General features: G+C 42.1%; 2 protein-coding genes across 7 annotated transcripts in view; one reads left to right on the top strand and one right to left on the bottom strand.

Annotated features, from left to right (window-relative positions):
- The window catches only part of CD96 (CD96 molecule), a 101485-nt gene that overhangs the window by 46043 nt on the left and 36361 nt on the right, over window positions 1–19081 (bottom strand). For 4 of the 6 annotated variants that reach the window (XM_078065852.1, XM_078065837.1, XM_078065845.1 and 1 more), the window contains 4 exons: window positions 17944–18154; window positions 14645–14700; window positions 3590–3680; window positions 1413–1601 (listed from right to left, as the gene is read on the bottom strand). In XM_078065852.1, the coding sequence (XP_077921978.1) occupies window positions 1413–1601; window positions 3590–3680; window positions 14645–14700; window positions 17944–18154 (547 nt within the window). The remainder of the gene's footprint in view (window positions 1–1412; window positions 1602–3589; window positions 3681–14644; window positions 14701–17943; window positions 18155–19081) is intronic. The other 2 variants (XM_078065842.1, XM_078065848.1) reach the window with 1 other exon arrangement.
- Window positions 7569–10371, top strand: ZBED2 (zinc finger BED-type containing 2). The gene has a single exon (XM_036066563.2). It carries the CDS (start codon window positions 8338–8340, stop codon window positions 8989–8991), a length of 654 nt encoding a protein of 217 aa, XP_035922456.1. The 5' UTR covers window positions 7569–8337; the 3' UTR covers window positions 8992–10371.

The raw sequence follows: 19081 nt of genomic DNA, 5'->3' as shown, positions 1-19081 counted from the left end.
CTTTAAATCAAGAAAAGCTCAGTTTTAACATCAGAAAAGATTGGAATTTCAAACATGGTTCTGTCTGTGATGGGATTTAGGAATTTAAGGTTGTTTTGTTTTCAGCTCACGTCTTTAGAGTCTGCCAAAGTTACTGGCAAACTATGTGAGAACCAGTTACCTTTACCCTGTTCCAAGCCTGTAGCCCTTAACTGTGTTCAGCCTTCTAGAAAGGAAGTGCATTTATTTCTGAGGGAACTAGACAGAATTGAGTATGGATGTTCCAGTGTAAAGCCATGACCATTTCTGAGTGATTAACTCAGAGTTCACAGGGAGATGTGTTTGTGTGTGTATGGATATACACACACACAGGCAGTATTATAGGCATGATGCCACTGTCCCAGATTCAGAATGGCACCGGCTTCTGAATAGTGGGGATGGATTCGCATTGAGCCACATATCCTTCCCATCCAAGGTTCCCAGGAACCAACTGCCTGCATTTGTGAAAGGGCTGGGTAGGACCCAACATGCAGACAGTGGCCTTGAAACAAAGGGAAACTTTCCCTTATAAGCTATCCTGGGTTTTATGAGTATGTCACAGACTACAGAATCTCTGAAAATAGGAAGGTGGTAAAAGACGTTAATGGTCCTGCAGAGTTGTAATAATGGCTAACAAATCTGCTTAAGTATTACTTTACTGTTAGATATGCATGTTTGATAGTTGTCATTACAAACTTCTACTTTTTATAGGCAATCTGTTGTCGCTGTATTTGTTGAGACATTTGTTCACATCTTTTATGCAGTAAAATCTCTATTATTTGGTCAGGTTTAGAGTAGTGAATATTCTGGTTAATCAAATATTGTGATAAGTAGAATGATCCTGCATATCAATTTTCAAGTCATAAAAATCTTCAATGTGCCAAATTCTGTGCTTCAACCTAGGGGCATGAAAATCATTAGGATATAGTCCTTATCCTCAAGCTATTTATATCTCATACATGGCTTGTCCATTCCTAGGTATTACAATTATAAATGCTATATATAATTGAAGGTTTTTTGTGACTCAGAAGGGATTTTAGGATTTTAAGAACCTCTCTTGATCATCAATATATTAGTGTTAATTTTCATTATATGGTACATTAACAAAAAGTTATTAAATGAAATTTGAAAAAAAAATTGCCATATTCACCAGAAATTCTCAGAAACAGGAATCAGCTACTTTTTATTTGAAGAAATTCTTTTAAGCAGAGTCCCACTGTTTTGTCAAAAAAGTTTTGATAGTATGAAATTTAATAATTTTGAGTTGTGTAAAGTTTTCCGAGATTAAAATACCATGGAAATAATGAGTGGTTCTATTTGTTCTAATTAGAAGTGTTTTGAGCTTATGGCAGTCTTGGCCACCCCTGGTTGACCTTATTAAATAGACAACTCACCCAAGGAAAAAGTGATCTTTTCAGATGAGATGTTCCACACTTTATTTCCGGGGACTGGAGATAGGGCCATACACCAGATGGTCAGGTTATTTGCTTGGGCTGGTTTATTACCATACACCCTTGTCAAAACAGACTTCAGCTCCAAAAATCCACCTTTGATTTTTCTCTCTTCATTAGTAATGTATATTCCTACAGGACAGATTCAGAATAAGATCAGTCACCAGCGATTTCTGTATGAGCCATAAAATGATGTCAAGGCATGGCTGGGGATGGTTCAGTTGACAGTAACAGAGTCTAAAGTGGTCAAACCACAGCTTCTGCACACTGAGGGTTTATTCCAGCAGGCCTAAACTGTTAACCGAAACTGTTTTGCTCAAGCTCCTGCATGGTATTGATCAATGGTCAAGGTACAAAATGTATTGATTAATAGTGTTGCTTTATTTGTGATCACGGGTCTGAGGGAGTTGGGGGCCGGTTGTCCTCATTCACCAGCATTGTTTATTGATAACAGTGAGACTGATGATTTGCACCTAACCGGGGCTAGAACCTGGTAAGGCTCTGCTGTCGAGTCTGGCTACACAGCAGGAATATGTCTAAGTAAAATCTAAAACAACCTCAACCAAGACTCCATTTTGGGCTCCCCACTTCGGAGGTGTTCTGTGCCATGTTGGTCATCTCCCCGCCCTTTACAGAGAGCCCCATGCCTGATTTCCCTGGCCCCCTTGCTGTAAATCTATACATGAGATGTATATCCTTACTTTAATGGTGTTGTTATATTGTATCTTTTTCCTGAAATAAGGTGGAGATTTATAACCGTTGTCATTTTGGGTCCTGTGAGTCTCCTTTAGAAATAGAAACTGTTTAACTGCCCCTGTTGGTCCAATCTCCAAATAGCATACATGGTAGCAGGAAATTAATGTAAAACCATCTGTCACTGTAGGCCTGAACTTTCTGAAATCTCATAGCTTTTTTACACTACAGGCTCTAAATGCTAATTTTGAAGTTGTTACTTGCCAAAGTAATAACTAAATGCAGTTGTACCACACTGTCTGGCCTCATGGTTGGGAGGGTAACCAGCACATCAAACCAGGGCTTACTTAACAGGAGAACATATCTATAATGACCTTTAAGAGATATTTTCAGGATTGCATCAATCATTATTATGGGTGAATTGTTTTCTAAGTGAATAACAAAACCAGTAACAGTCTCAAAATGAATCAAGTGGATCGATACAATCGTTCATCAACATGAACTTTTTATTTTATCAGTTAAAAATAATAATGTAGCAAGAGCTATGGGACTCAGTTACTGTTGAAAACATACTGAGCTTTGAGAAAAAAAAATGACTCAAGAGAAAGGAGAAGGGCTGTTGTCCTGGGCAGGGAATGTCTGGGATTGTTCTGGCAGGTGCTGCCCGTTTACTACCTATGAAAAATACGGCTTTGTATGTTCTCACCTGAGCTTGCCTCAATGTGTGTTCCTGTTCCAAGAATTTTTAATCCTCCTGGAGGAGTTCCTTGTCATAAAGCCCAGTCCTTTATGTATACTTCCTCTAGCCTTCCCCACCCCACCCCACTCAGAGCCTTACAAGAACAAGTCGAACGTATTTGGTTCTTGACTTAAAGCAGTGGTGCTAAGTTATTTGAACTAAATGAAATTATTAATAAATGTATGTTGAGTTAAACTTTTTTGCCGTCATATAAAAGATCTGCTTTTACTAACAGTTGAATAAAACATTAGTATTTATAAGCGAGTTAAAGAAGTCAGGTGTGGGCGCCTGGGTGGCTCAGTTGGTTAAACATCTGACTTTTGGTTTTGGCTCAGGTCATGATCTCAGGGTCCTGGGATCAAGCAGGGAATCTGCTTCCCCTCTTCCTTCCCCTCTATTCCTCTCCCTGCTCACACATACTCTCTCTCTGTCTCTCTAAAATAAATGAACCTAAAAAAAAAAAAAAAAGTCAGGTGTATTTCTTAATTCTGGGAAATGTGACCCACACTGATTCTTGGAGGCACTAGATGCGGTATCAGAAAATGCCATCTGGTAGGCAAGACGATGTTTGTTTTGGAATTAGAACTGTCCTTAAATGCCAAGATCAACTTGGGCAATGGCAATTTCTATTCTTCCTTGTTTTCTTTCTTTCTTTGCCAAACCCATTTCCACTGACTGATTTCCTTACCTTCTTTTTCACCTTGAGGAAAGCCTCCTTCTATAAACCACGTGAGATTTGCTGTGGGAAATACATTCCTCTGGGAGCAGGTAAATGTTCTCTGGGGGTGAAGGCAGAACATAGAAAGGCTTATTTGCAAATTCAGAAGAAACTGGTACCCTTTACATCCCCACCAACTGTCACATGAGGCAAATTGGCAGGAAATGATTTTCTCCACTTTCAACAAAGCTGCGTTTACCTTTCAGAGGTTATGTGAAAATGTGAGCTACAAATAGGCTGTCTCCTACAGAGATGTCATGATTTCATGGCTGGAATCATAGGTTAACCTATGAAGAATCTAGAACTAGACTAATGTTGCAAGTCTGGATTCTGGGTTCTGGAGAAGGGAGATCACAACTCTATATAGGAAGAATAAAATAATACTAAATGGAAGCCAAAGACTAGAAAGATGGAAGAAGCTCTAACAGTCAGAGGCCAGAAAAGAATATTCTGTTATACTAAAAGCTAAAAGATATATGCATTTTGGTTGTTTCCACTCCCAAAATAATGTAAAGTACTATTTATAGCAACAACCACAGAAACCATTATTGTAAATATCTCACTTTTGACTTGTAGAGAATTTATGTAATTGATTTTTCATTTTATCATCTTAAAAATCCCATAGGGCAGATAGGACATGCTTTATCATTGCCATTTGACAGATGGGGAAACCAAGGCACCAAATCACAAGGGTGGTTAAAGGGAGTGGAATGTAGTCAATGGCACAATTGGGAACTCTTACTCCAGTCCCAGTCCAAGGTATTTCCTGGTAAAACACATTGTACTGAAACATGAAAGAGACAGAACAGGTAGCTTATGTTACAAAGCCAGAAAGCTTAGAGGTAGGGTCAGTTATGTTTTATTTCCAACACCGTATTTGCTCTTTTTGAGATGATAGTTTATTTCAACAGCCTGGTGAAAATATCCTTATTGGTTCCTCATCATTTTATCTGAGACACTGCAAAATTATAATCCCATTCATAGTTATCTGTTTTCTCATCAAGAGATATATGTATTTTACATATAACCAGCCCTGGTTCTTAGTTCTCAAATATTTTCCACAATGGATGGATTCACTAGTTAACTAGTAAAGAACAATGAACTATATGTAATACTTGGTGTGCCAATTTCCCCACAGACTAGTTATACCCAAAGAGTTTGGTCCTGAGCAGAGTTGAGAAACCAAATTTAAGGGTGCCGAAGTAGCATCTTTCTGGTGAGGTCCTAGTGAGGTGCAGTTTAGCACCCTCCCATACATCCCTACAAAAAGCCCAAGGAAATCATGAGACTTTTGGAGGGGACTATCTGTGGAATCCAAAATGGTAGGTAGTGAACACTGCAGCTGCCAGGTTTTCCACTCATTCCACACTTGACAATGGGGACACGTGCATGCATCAGCAATGCAGATCCATGACATTATGTCACTTTTTGTCCTGGAAAATCAAAAGTAAAACCAGGTCCCCTAAAATATATTCTTATTTAGTAAAGAAAAGAGAGTTCAATTTATTTAATCCAATAAAATGCCAAAGATTGATGTTTATCTTCAGGTGGTCCAGGAAGGGATGTAAGAGTTACAGGAAATGAAATGTTAAAAAAAAAAAAAAAAGTGGTAAAGGTTTTTATTAATGCCAATACCTTTAACCACTCTCATGACTCATTTTCTCCATGCTCAGTTAACCCACCATAAGATGATGATATGGTAATATCAGGAATAAGTAGGGGTTCCATTATTTTATAAAGGCAACATGCTTACTGAAGAAATCTCTTGTCAACTAAAAAAAATATTAAAAAGCTTTAACTCTGTGGATTCTCTGAATTCAGATCTTATGGAGTGAGTCAGATTTCAAATACTCTCTACCACCTCCAGACTGTGTTCTAAGATTTTTGTGTCAGAATGTGGTTCTCGTCCTGAACTCCTCCCTCCCAGTCTCTCTAAAATTGAAAAGCCACAGACTTAACTAGTTCAAACTCAAGTCAAACCTCCTATGAAACATCAAGTTTATAGGGTTTTGCTGAGCAAGCAGAGCTACTGCTGTTTGGGAATTTCCAAATGAGTAAGAAGAAAAACATCTTAAATTAAAAATATATATATATGAAGTAAATATGGACAAGAGTCTGTGTGTACACACCCACGAGTGTACACACACACATCCCTCTGTTGCGAAGTCAAAATCACTCACTCACTTAATGTGTGGCTGCTGCATTCACGACCAAGCCAAAGAACTGGTTTCTCCAACACACATTGTTCTAAGTACACACGGAATACATGCGCAATAGCACAAAGAATGATGTCGTAAGTGGCAAAAAGTATTTGGGCAGTTCTGTAGGAGAACAGAGAAGGGTGAACTCTGGGAATAACTTAGTGAATGGAGTTATATTTTGCAGACAGGGAAGACATGGGCCTGGACTCCACAGGTGGCCTGTGGTGGAAAATAGTGGGGAATTCACAAAGGTGGATAGACGGAAAGGGTTCGTAGGCCGACATGTGAGTTGGGCACGTTGTCCTGGCAGCAGAGGGAAGCCAGCGGGAGGCTGGAGCATGATGAGATTGAGGAGTCAGGAAAATTGAGTCCACATCTGGCTGTAAGAATGATCATTTCCTTTTTTCCGCAGATGAAATACTGAAATGCTGACCATTTTGTAAATTAGCCCAGATTCAGTTTGCCTAAGTTTGGGCAGAACCTTTTCATAAGGGCTTTCCACAGAACCATTTAAAAAAACATTTAGCTTTTTAGTTTAGAAGGAGGAATTTTTTTTTTTTAAAGTTCCCCTATTTGTTTACCAACTCTTCATTTCTATTTGGAGTCTTTCTTCCTCTCAACATTCTTTCTTCACTTGAAATTTATCTTTCAGTCTGTTTTCTACTGTCATTTCTATCTTTTCTTCTATAACTCAAGCATTTTTCTTCCACAGACACCTTCTTCAAAATGTTCCTGTCTCCTCTTGGTAGGTTCTCCTTCCTAAATATACATATATATAAATATAGTATTTATGTAAATATAAAATTTTTGCTTAAACTGTGACTATTCTTTTATTTCACTCCAACTGAGAATACAAGCCAATAGTGATTGAGCTTTTCTAATTCCAGTTACATAATATAATAAAAAGCAACCTCAAATCTGTCTCTCAACTTGTCATATTTCTTTAAACTTGGGAGGTTTCCTCTCACTTAATCTTCCCTTTTCTGCAAGTTCTTTGGCTTTTCCACTGACTGTATTTACAACATCCATAGTTTCCAAACCCACTGTTGAGACTCACGGTCTGACAATTGGACAAGATACTTGAAAGCACAGATGTCGTTGAGGCCTGTGGTTTCTCTGCTGAAATCTCACCCTTTCCCCCCCTTCCATATTTTCCTTTGCTTAAGAGGCCAGATGATGGAGTTATCTGGAAACAGAACTAAGACTTGTAGGTGCTCGACTTACTATTTTATTACCAGCCCTGTGCCAGGAACCTCTTTTCTCGGGGGTGTGGAAGGGGGGCGGAGAGAAAGTTGGCGTCTGTGTGTGGGCAGGCAGGGACACACCCACTTGGAAAGGAGGCACCTGTGGAAGCGGGAGGAACAGGATTGCAGGCGCCCTCCTCCTGGGGGCAGGAGTCAGCTACTGGCCGCCCACAGCGTGCAGGAGCCCTCACCCAGCACCAGAGCCTCAGGCACATCTTCAGAGCCCTGCTTGCCTGTGAGTAAGTCCCCACTTGGAGGGCTGGGGGTGGGAGTGTTTCCTAACTCTTTGCGGTTGCAAAGCTTGACGAACAAGGCTCTCCATTACTTAAGAAATGATCCCCAAAAGTAGAGAGAGATGTCAGGCTATTTTTTACAATGTAATTTAATTGTCCATCTATTTATTTCAATGGGGGTGAATCAGGCAAGCTCCCGGAGTAAGCGGCTGTCGGGAAAGTCTTATCGGCTCTTGGCTTTGCAGGTGATGGTGCGAGGGAAGGTGCAGGGTAAGCTGCTCGCTAAGGACCGTCGGGCGACAAGTCTGTGGAGATGTGCTCCACCTCTCCCTCCTCTGTGCATGCCAGTTCCTCCTGCTGAAAACAGCTAAGCCTGCTGTTCGGAATTCTCAGAATCTCAGCCCCAGAGGGACCTCTCTAGGGCCAGACTGACCTTACACTGGGAACTTTATTACCCAGAGTTTGGACTCTCTGTTGCAACAGTTCTCAGGAAGTGTGGGTGTCTCCCACCATCAGCGTCTCTCTCTCTCTCCGGGGCGTGCTTCTCCCTACCCTGAGGAAGGCCAGTGAGGCCCCAGCCCGGGACGTCGTGAGCAGCCCAAGGGTTCGAAGCCTCCAAAACCCATATATAGGCATCCAGGACACAGAAACAGTGGAAGCAGCCAGGAGGGAATCAAGAGAAAACCTAAAATTTCCAATGTTCAAAAACTCAGGGTGGTACTTAATGTAGAGAACACTGAATTCTTTGTGATTCCTGGACTCATTTGCTTTGCCTTTCTGGTCTAGACAAGGAGGGATCAATACATATCTGGGGCCTGGAGGGAATGTACACGGGAGCCTCAGAGGCCATTTCATGTGGCTCTGACTCACCCTGACTCTCTGTGAAGTGGAAACTTCATACCACTCAGGTGTGGCCAGCCTTTGACCTTTGTTGTGAATCCCCAAGAGTTACCACAGTCCCTTCCCAATTACTCATTTCGCTTTAGCTGTGGTTCAGCTAAGACTTCTGGCTCAAGGAAAGCTGTAGAAGAGGACACAGGATGAGGCGGGAAGAGGAGGAAGAGGAGGGAACCAAGATGAAGGTAAAAAGAGACCTAGAGATGAAGGAGGAAGAGGCAGTCAGTGAGAAGGGAGAACTGGTTGGCCCTTTCGCAAGCGCCATGCCTGCCCCTACACCCCACAACAAGGGCACCCGGTTTTCTGAGGTATGGGAGTATTTCCACCTGGCCCCTGTTCGTGCTGGCCACCACCCCAACCAATATGCCACCTGCCGCCTGTGTGGCAGGCAGGTGAGCCGTGGCCCCGGGGTGAACGTGGGCACCACAGCCTTGTGGAAACATCTGAAGAGCATGCATAGAGAGGAGCTGGAGAAGACCGGCCACGGTCAGGTGGGGCAGCGCAAGGACCTGAGGCCCCAGGGGCCCCAACTCCCCATGGGTATCGAGGGCGACTGGGCCCAGCTCCTGGAGCAGGTGGGGGCCCTGGCTCTGTGGGCCAGCCAAAGGGAAAAGGAGGTGCTGAGGAGGGAGAGGGCAGTGGAATGGCGGGAGAGGGCAGTGGAAAGGCGAGAGCGAGCCCTGGAGGAGGTAGAGAGGACCATCCTGGAGATGAAGTGGAAGCTGAGGGCTGAGAAGGAAGCCTGTCAGAGACAGCAAGAGCAGCTTGCCGTGGCTCATCCCTTCCATTTTGTGTAATCAGCCTGGGAGGTATCTATTCTGAAAACACAGACTGAGGCTCACAGCAAAGAGCCACGTTAGGATAAATAGAAAGAAAGTATTTGTGTTTTTAAGAGAAAGAGTGCATAGTATGAGTTAATCTCAGCAGGTATCAACTGACCAAACACTTACCTACAGGGTCCCTAAAGCTGTCCTGACCAAAACTTCAAAATGTATTAACTGAAGATAAAGGTTGTTTTGCCACCATGGGTCTGTGAGTTTGGGTGCAGAATGTACCATCCTGCTGTGTTGCTGAGTGAAAATAACGGGATTTATGCTTTGCACTTGGTTTTGGTGGAGCTGAGGGTTCTGACAGTTGAGGCTGGTCAGGTGGCTGGAATGTGCCTACATGACCAGCTCACTCTAAGAGACTCCACCAGGAGTGGAGCTTAGGCTTCCTGGGGCCCAGGTGGTTGCAGACATCCTGGTGGTGAGTTGAGAACTGGGTACAGAGCTTGTTCTGTGGGGCCCAGCTGTGGAAGGACATAGAAGCTTGCGCCTGAGATTTCAGGCCCCATCCAGTGCAGGTGTTTCTCCCACTGGTGCTGTGTTGTACCACCTGCACATATTAAAGCTGTGTCACCAGCAGAACCTGTCTTAATCCTGTAAGTCTTTTCAACAACCTAACACATACGTCAGTAATGTGTAATCAGCACAGAGAGAATTAAAGACTTTTCAACTTACTCGGGTGAAACATTAAGAACAGAGGATATAGAAACTTATTCATAAATATTTTAAAATATAATCCAATTTCATATTAAGGTCTATTAAAGAGGGAGTTCATGAAGAAGAGATGAGAGAAACTCAGGAAGGAAAAGAGAAAGGTAGAGAGATGGGGTGAGGGAGGAGAAATAAAGAACAGAGGCAGAAAACCAAAAGAAAAAGGGATAGAGAATAAGTGTGAACACAGAAGAGAGACAGATTCCCATTCCCCCCCCCAAAAAAAAAAAAATTCACCATGAAAAGATGAGAGACCATGACTGGGAGACTGAAGGACAGAGAACATTTTCCTAGGTTCTGAGGTCAATTTTAACACTCAGGTTGCTTTTGTTTTGTCCCGACAGACCACTCATTCATTTGAGCAGTAGGTTTGGGATTTTATCCTTGTCTTTGAGATGCTGGCTGCATGCCAATTCTTCCCTGTTTTTTTTTTTTTTTTTTTTTTTAATGTTCATTTTAGAATACTCAGAGATGGGGTGCCTGGGTGGCTCAGATGGTTAAGCGTCTGCCTTCGGCTCAGGTCATGATCCCAGGGTCCTGGGATCAAGCCCTGCATCAGGCTCCTGGCTCAGCGGGGAGCCTGCTTCTCCCTCTCCCTCTGCCTCTCTCCCTGTTCATGCTCTCTCTCTCTCTCTGTATCTCTGCGTCTCAAATGAATAAATAAAATCTTTAAAAAAAATAAAATACTCAGAGATGCTTTGAAAAAAGGAAACCTAATAGTCTATAGGGAGAGAACAATTCCCTGGGCTGTTGAGAATATGCCTAATATGTTCACTCTGGAATAGAATAAAACCAACTGGCAAGGACTGTGGCCTTTGTGCTGGAGCTGACTTTTATTTTGAATGATTCCTCTAGAACCTAATGTTTTTTGTTTTTTGTTTTTACTGGGTTGGGGATGGGGTGAGGGGTGGTGGGAGCTGGGGAGACAAGAGCTAATAAACACAGTCTTTCATTGTCTCGTAAATAAGCCCAAGCCCTTTATGGGCATCAACCTTCCAGAAAGCGGACAAGATCCTGGTATAATAATGGCTTCTTGCCTCGCTCCATCCTTACCTGTGTGTGGCTCCCTCTTAGTGCTTGTTCTTAGACTGTCAGCAGCTCTAACAGCCACATCTGTCTTCCCTGTGAGCTGTGTGTGGAACAAGCACAAGTCCAAACACAAACTTGTGAAAAACCCGGACTGTACTGCAGGCTTATAATCTCCCTTTTTGTTCTAGAAACCTGCCTGATATTAGAGATTTCACTTCCCATATGAATTCCCAAAGGGGTATGGTGCCATTTTTAGGGCCCTCTCCAGCTGCGGTGAAAGCTCAGGGACTCACCACTGTAAATGAAGATGGCCACTGGGAGTCCCATGGCTGGACACTGGAAATCAGAGCCGCACTGTGTCATAAGATGGAAGGAAGGAAGGGGAAAAGAAGCTCTAATACATAATCTTAAACACACATACATACATTTGAAATGGAGTTTAAGAAAGACAAAGAATCCACAAAGTTTCAGGCTTTGCAAAATCACAATTAAATAAACAGCAACAATGAAAATCTGCAAACAGCCACCAGAGCTATACTGCTGAATGGTAATATGTGGTTTTAGATTATGGTGTCTGCTTCATATGTCCCTTACGATTTTAGCTTCTCTTCATTTTCAGGCATTTTTTTTTTTAAGATTTATTTATTTATTTTAGAGAGAGAGCATGCACGAGCATGGGGGAGGGGCAGAGGGAGAGGGAGAGAAGCAGAGCTGAGCTTGGAGCCTGACCCAGGGCTCAATCCCACGACCCTGAGATCATGACCTGAGCCAAAATCAAGAGTCTAATGCTTAACCAACTGAGCCATGCAGGCGCCCCCTTTTCAGGCATTTTAACCCCAACTACTTTTGTTTCCTGTGTCATGTTAAGTAGTTTTATATTTTTTTTCACCTAACTTTTGTCAAACATCATAAACGTGGAGAGTAACAAGGACGAGATCCAGAGAGATGATGGCGTTAAATAAAAAGAGGCATCAACAGAGACATGTGGCTCGTGGAAAGATCGAACTATTGAGTAAACTCTGGAGTTTTCATGCCTCTCTCTGTACCTTCTTTTGCTGCATCTTCACAGTGGGTTATGCAGGGCCAGGGCTGTGGGCTGATGGCTCTCTAGGCCAGCATCTTTTTTTGGAATACAAAGTCTGGTACATGAAGGGGCCCTGTGGTTTCAGTAAAGACTCCCTTTCCATCTCAGCTGCAGGGGCGAGGCTGTGCACCATGCTGGGGCCCTGGTGAAGTCTTGCCCTGGAACTCACAAGAATATGACACCCACAGGTGTGACACTCTCCTTGGACAACCCTGGCATGTCAAAGCCTGAGAAGCATCATTGTTAGGGTAATTTGGGGGCTTTTCTATTTTTCAGGAAAAGCCAATTAACCATAAACTTTATCGCTTTAGTAATGCTGGAAAACATAACTCACAACTGACCAAATCCCCATTACTTTAACACCAAGGGCTGCTGGTGTAGTGAATATGCAGCACATAGTAGGTATCCAATATGAACATGTTGAATTAGTTAATTTCTAAGGAATGAAGGGGGGGTTGGAAATTACCATTACCCAACACTTATGGATGCCAGATGGTAGATACTTCGCATATGTTCTTTCATTTGGTCTTTATATCACTCTTGGGAGTTTGGGATCATTGTCCCTGATGAGGAAGCTAAGGATGAGGAACCTAAGGAATCGAGGTCCCAGGGGCCAGAGTTAATAAGTGATGGAGGAGAATCCAGACCCAGGTCTATTGGATTCCACAATCAATATTCTGTTTTTTCATTATCTCATACTATCTCCTAAAATCAATCACACAGGAGATTTATGAATATATATTCAGATGAAGGGATGGGTGAAAGAGAATAGGTGAATGATAAATAGTGGGAGGAAAGAAATATTCTCAAGACATCTATTATGTGCAAAGTACTCCATTAGTGTGCATAAATTTAATTCACCTAAGAATCCTGTGAAATATTAATCTTGATCTCAGTTTTAGATGACTTAGCTGAGACTCGTGGAGGTGAACTACTGGATGAAGATATGTAGCCAGGAAGTGGTCAAATTAGGATTTGACATTAGTTCTCTCTGCCCCTGAACCATAGGCTCCTCTCATTATACCATCCTGCCTGGAATGGGGCATGCTAAATTTTCATCCTTGCTCTGCCTTTTATTAGTGACTCAGTCAGTTGTGTAGACTCTCTGGGCCCCAATTTCTCATCTGTAAAATGACTGATGCCCTACCTTCTTCAGAGGCTCAATGAAAGCATGACTCGATAAAAGCATGTAAAAGGACTTTGAAGAGTTAAGAAGCTTTTAAAAATACAATGGGGACTCTAAGAATATTAGGGTAAAGAATTACTAATGTTTGGCAAAATCTTAAAAGATCCACAGACAAGCTGTGTCCTGTCACTGGTTATGTAGAGTCGGTGAGAGATTACTCACTAATTCCCCAGGAAGGAAGGTTCTCCGATTTTCCTAGTCAGAGCCTAGGTAAGCATGGATACAGAAGAGGAAATTTGATAACGTGTAAGAGAAAGTCCTTTTTCTTTTTAACTGGAATTCTTGGATCCAATCTTATAGATTTATTCCGTATCTGGATTGAGTCCTTATTACCTGTAAACACTGGCATAAAGAACCTTCAAGAAATCCTTAGAAGAACCAAAAACACCTATCAAACATTGTGCCATTAGTTTGTTTTATTTAAACTATTGAAATGAAGTCCACTAATAAAATTGGAATTAATTGTGAAAGAACAAAAAATTTTAAATCTTTTTTATATACTCAGGACTACAACAGCAATTATCTAAGAGACTAATACATAAAATCAACAGAAGACACAAATATATTCTCATTTAAAACCATCCCACAGAGTTTGAGCTATGATTTGTATGCAGCTGTCAAATTAAATGACTGATATGCAGCAGGATCAGAAATCATAAGTTATTTAGTGTTCGTAGGACTAGAAGAAACTAGAATATGAGTATAATTTTCTCTCATCTCATGTAGCAAGGAATGTTTGAGAATTCGTGGGAATATTTATTTTATAACTTGGGATTTTAAAAAGCTTGAATTAAGTCAAAGTGCCCCAAGATAGCTGATTAACACTAATAGTAATAACAATATAACAACAATCATAATGTTCATTGAGTGCTTAATACCTGCCATATTTATACAAGAACTTTCCATACATTGTTTCGTTTAATTCTTAAGAACAACAACAATATGCAGATACCCTTCTTATCCTCTTCATAGAGATAGAAAAACTGACCACAAAGATTGAAGTTATTTGCCCAAGGTCACAGCCAGCAAGAAGAGCTGGCAAGTGAGCCCAGATCCCAGTGACTTGAGGCTGGGAACTATCAACAAGAAACTGAAGTCAGATAGCCCTACACTACTTTCCTTTTCCACCTGCCCCTTCCCCTACTGCCTGAGAAATAGCCAGGTTCTGAAGGACTTACAGAAGGGCAGCTTTCCTCTTGTTACTTCTAAATAAAAACTATAGGAAAGCTGGTATAGGAAATGGACTAGAACAAATTAAATGCAGCTGAACAAAAGCCTCATTCTTACACCAGGATTCACACTACTTTCTGTCCTACTTTTCTTTCCCTATCTTCTCCAGTTTTTATCAAGGAGAAACTGAAACTATTGAGACTATTTTTCCAGAAAATTTAAGGACTAAGGATTACAGATCACATGTCCTAAGAGCCTAAAGTCAGGAAGTAAGGATTCCCATTTGGTTTCTAGGATCAACTCAGCTTCCCTTCTTCACCAGAAATTAATTGACTGAGGGCCAAGGAATAAGGTCCTTTGAGAAAACATTCTGGACAATGATGCAACACAACACATCTTGGCATATTATACTATAGATTATCAAAGGTTTTAATGTGACTCACCTCTCTCAAGACATCCGTAGAGTTATTTTCCACAATCGTGGGGATTTCTGGCTTAGCTTAAAGGCAAATAAAACATAGTTAGTGGCACTGACTGTCATCTGACCTGGCCACTAGTGTGTGTGTGTGTGTGTGTGTGTGTGTGCATGCGTACATGTAAAATTCACCATTCATCAAATATTTATTAAACACCCACCATGTACCCAGCAGTATGCTAGATACATAGAAACAAAGGTGGACAGATCAACTTCACTGTCTTCTTTTTTTTTTTAAGATTTTATTTATTTGACAGAGAGACACAGCAAGAGAGGGAACACAAACAGGGGGAGTGAGAGAGGGAGAAGCAGGCCCCCCGCTAAGCAGGGAGCCCGATACGGGGCTCTAGCCCAGGACCCTGAGATCATGACCTGAGCTGAAGGCAGACGCTTAACGACTGAGCCACCCAGGCGCCCCTCAACTTCACTGTCCTTAAGAAATTTACATTTTCATGGAAAATACAGATCTTAGAAAGTCAGAGAATATTTCAGTGATTTTGATGTCCTGCTAGACTGTCAGTGCCTAGAAGCCAGGCTGTTTCATTCATCTCTCCATCTCTAGCACTTAACAGTGCCCAGCACAAAATAGACACTGAGTACATGATGTTGAACTGAAGTGGCTTCAAGTCAGTTCTTGACGGCAGACAGAGCTGTCTATGAACCAGCGGAGAAACAGTAAGCCTGTCACAGGTGCTGTCACTGTCTGCTACATCCACTTGGCACTTGCTTCTACTTGCTGAAGGCCTCTCGTTGGGCATACCTAATGAGTCCCTCCTAAGGATTTATGGGAGCACACTTAGTCCACAAGTAGGGCAAACTGGAAGTCTAGAGAGCTAATGGTGATAACAGATGGCGAGTTGGTGGATAATACCCCAACTTCCTTGCCTTTATATGGGAGAACTCTGATGTGTGTTCTTCTGGAGTTCTCTGGTGGGAGTGAGCTCTAAGTCCACACTGGTAACCAGCATGATCATGTACATTTCATTATCTTCCTTCCCTTCCTTGGCTTTTCCACTCCTCTTCTGATGTTTCCCTCCATAAATTCCCTCAATAAATACTTCTCAAATAAATTAATTTAACTCAAATCCTTGTCTCAGTGTTTTCTTTCAGCAGAACCCAAACCAAAATACAACCTAAACCAAAATACACTAAAGGGAGGAGGGGTATTCTGACCTCATATTAGCAATAGATACTATTGGAATGAAGGACCTGAAAGAAAAAACAGTTACTGAAAGTTGCAAGGGTACTAGAGAGACATTCCTTTTGAAGCTCAGGACAATCAGGTTTAGGGCTTAGGAGGGGGCAGGAGCAAACCTGTGATGGCAGGTTCCCTGATAAGGAAAGTCAAGTCAGAGGAGATTAGTGAGAGAGGGGCAGGAAGTAGCAAGGGAGCTGGGGAAGCTTCTGGTTCCTGGACTGTTAGAGAATGGAGGCATTATTAAGGAAGAAGAAATAGCTGGATTTAGGGCATCCAAGCTGGAGTGGGTCTCTGCTACACTTGGGTATTTATTTCAAGGTTTTCAAGGTTTTATTTTTGGCTTGTTCTATTTGAGGAATCACTGAGGGATGCTGAGTGGGTCCTGAATAAGACATGTATTTTATCGCCATGCCAGGACCACTATAATATGCACTTGGTGGCACACACACATCATCTAAGGACTGGATGAGACTGGCCAAGCACAGCCTGGCTGGCCCATTCGCTAAAGAGGAAAGCCAGGAAGCAGGGAAAATCTAATGAACGAGCAGGCAGAACCTCTTATTTTTAAGCATCCACTGAAAGGAGATCAAAGAAGAAACAGAGAGGGAGATGTAGACACAAACAGGGCCAGAAGAGCGAGACGTCAAAGAGTGAAAAGCTTTCAAGACGAAGATGGAAGTATCTGCCGCAGAGCGATATGGGGCACGGTTAAATGTTGACAAGGCAGTTAGATCAAGCTGTGGTGCAAAAACCCTTGGTCAAATGGGACATAGTTCACCTAACTTAGAGTCGACATTTCTTTTCACATCCTGGATAGCTGCCTTCATTGATTTGCCAAAAGTCAGGCCGAATGAGTCAGTTTCATGTTGGGTCGAAGACAGTCACGCCCCAGTAAGTAAGCGGAGGGTGATATCGATGAGAGATGAACAGTCTTTCCCACCTCTTCACAGTGCACTGTTCAGGCTCCATAAGCAAGCTGATCATCAGGGGTGATCCATTATCTCTTAGCCCATCCCCCAAGGAGAGGTGGAGGGAAAGGGAGGGAAGGAGGGCGAGCCAGAGAGAGAGATAGGAAGAGCTATAAGCAAAAGACTTCAAACTACAGAAATCTTGGCTGTAGCTGCTTCTATCTTTATGCACCACAGGGTTTGCATTTCCCTCAAAATACTGGATTCTCTGATCTTTAAAAATAATGCAATATGATTCTAAGTAAAAACAAAGATTATTCACTTGTCCAGTCATTCAGAGAACTGAAGGAAAATCTAGTAGCTCATGCCCTTAGATTTTGTGAAGTTATTTTCTCTCTGTTTACCTCATTTGCAAAAATAATTAATTGTTCATCCACATCACTGCTTTTCCCTTTGCCTTCATTTAAAAATCACTTTTTAAAAAACACAGTTTTTGGCGACAAAGATAAAAAAAATCCAAAGCCAGGGGTTTGTATTTATTAATATTGCCATGCATCACTGAGCAAAGTAGGATTTTCACATTTCCCCCAAATTTACTCCCTGCAAAGTCTGTGCAATTTGAGTGAGGCCACAGTGGATATTTCAGCTCTGCTCTACACTTTTGTGAAGGCAGGGATAGAGGGCCATCCCTGCAGGCTCCTTTGCTGAGGAGCTGGCCCTGCTGGGGGTGGGGAGACTCCTGCAGTTTCTTTGGAGCTGTGTTTATCATTTTCCTTTCCTCACACTGTCCCCATTCCGCCTTCCTCCAGCAAGCAACCAAGACAGTTAGACAACTAAGTAATTAGATTTTGGCAGTCATAATTAAAGAGATTTCCAGTATTCTCAGGAAAGATTAAAGTTGTAAATAAGGAGTGGTCACCAGGAAACTGGCCAATCTATGGCTTTCTGTGTGATTTTGTTCTATCAACTCAATCATTGTTTTTTAACTTCTATCCTTATCCTCACCCCTAACATGAATGACAGTCTCAAGGGAAACAGCTCTAGAGTAGCTACCCTGGAGGGCTACTCTCCAGTTAACAGGGCACTTTCTTTCCAGGGTGGAGCAAGGCAGGAGAAATGGACAGAAAGACGGCAGGGAGCTCAGAGAACAAAAAATCTTACCAAAAACCTTGACTGTGGTGGAACTCCTCAAGATTTTGCCAGGTCTGACCATAACGTGGCAGGAGAACTTCTGGTCATCATCGTGGATTTGGACTGGAGAGAGGTAGAGTTTATAGTCTGTACCTAGCTTGACTCTGTCTTTAAATAATGTGGAATTGCTGATGGATTGACCTTGGGTGATAAGTGTTTCCCGAGTTCCATTATCCTCCTGCTGAAAGAAATAGTTACTGGTTACTGTGCACTCAATCATGCCAGCTCTGGGCTAGATGTTCTCCATGCATTAATTCATTTATATCTGTAAAAATAGAGATGATGAATGAAGAATTGAAATTAAGAGAGATTTAGTATGTTACTAGAGAAAAGATCTTTACACTTGACTTTCAGCTGACAACTATAGTCACCCTCTCCTAACATGAATAGAAACTTGATGCTCTTCTGACTACAACTTCCCCTTCATAACTTTCCATAAGCTGCATATCGGGGGTGGGATTTGGAGGGCACAGCACTGGGGGCTAATGAAAGATCATAAATCTCATTTTAAGTTCAAGAATCTTAATGCTAAGATGTGCTGTATCAGTTTTGTTTGAAATCTTCACCAGAACTGGATGATTACAGTTGTCCTCCCTTCAACCTTCCCCTTAGAAAAGGTCTCATTTTAGCTCCCCTAGGGGCCAGCACTAGGAGGAGGTGAAGAGACCCCTAGGGCATAACATTTAAGGAGGCACTTAGTCTCAGGGACTTGTAAGTGCAGGGCGGGCATCTGAGAGTAAGTGCCTCCTTAAATTTTGTGCCCTAGACACCTCCTAGTCATGGTCCTTGCCCTCTGTCCTTATTTCTATGTTACCTTCAAGGAGGACACTTATAGGGTAGACTGTAAATGTTAATCTGAGTTCCACAGATCAGAGTGTATTTGAAGTACTTGGTTCTTCTATTCCATATCCTTTCTTGGGTCTGTGAAGGAAAGCTCCTATTATTCTTGCCATACCCAGAATTTCCATGGACAAGATCCCTGGGGTATCACCGTGCTGGTCAGTGTCAGTAAATGTGCTAAGGGCCAGTGGGGAGGAGACTCTTGAGGGGCACAAGGGTAGAGGAAGGGTTATGCCCTCATTCTTCTTTGGTATAACTTAATATTCTC

Source organism: Halichoerus grypus, chromosome 1 (genome assembly GCF_964656455.1).
Source record: "Halichoerus grypus chromosome 1, mHalGry1.hap1.1, whole genome shotgun sequence".
In the NCBI taxonomy this organism is placed as follows: Eukaryota; Metazoa; Chordata; class Mammalia; order Carnivora; family Phocidae; genus Halichoerus; species Halichoerus grypus.
This window is presented reverse-complemented; position numbering and strand designations above follow the sequence as displayed.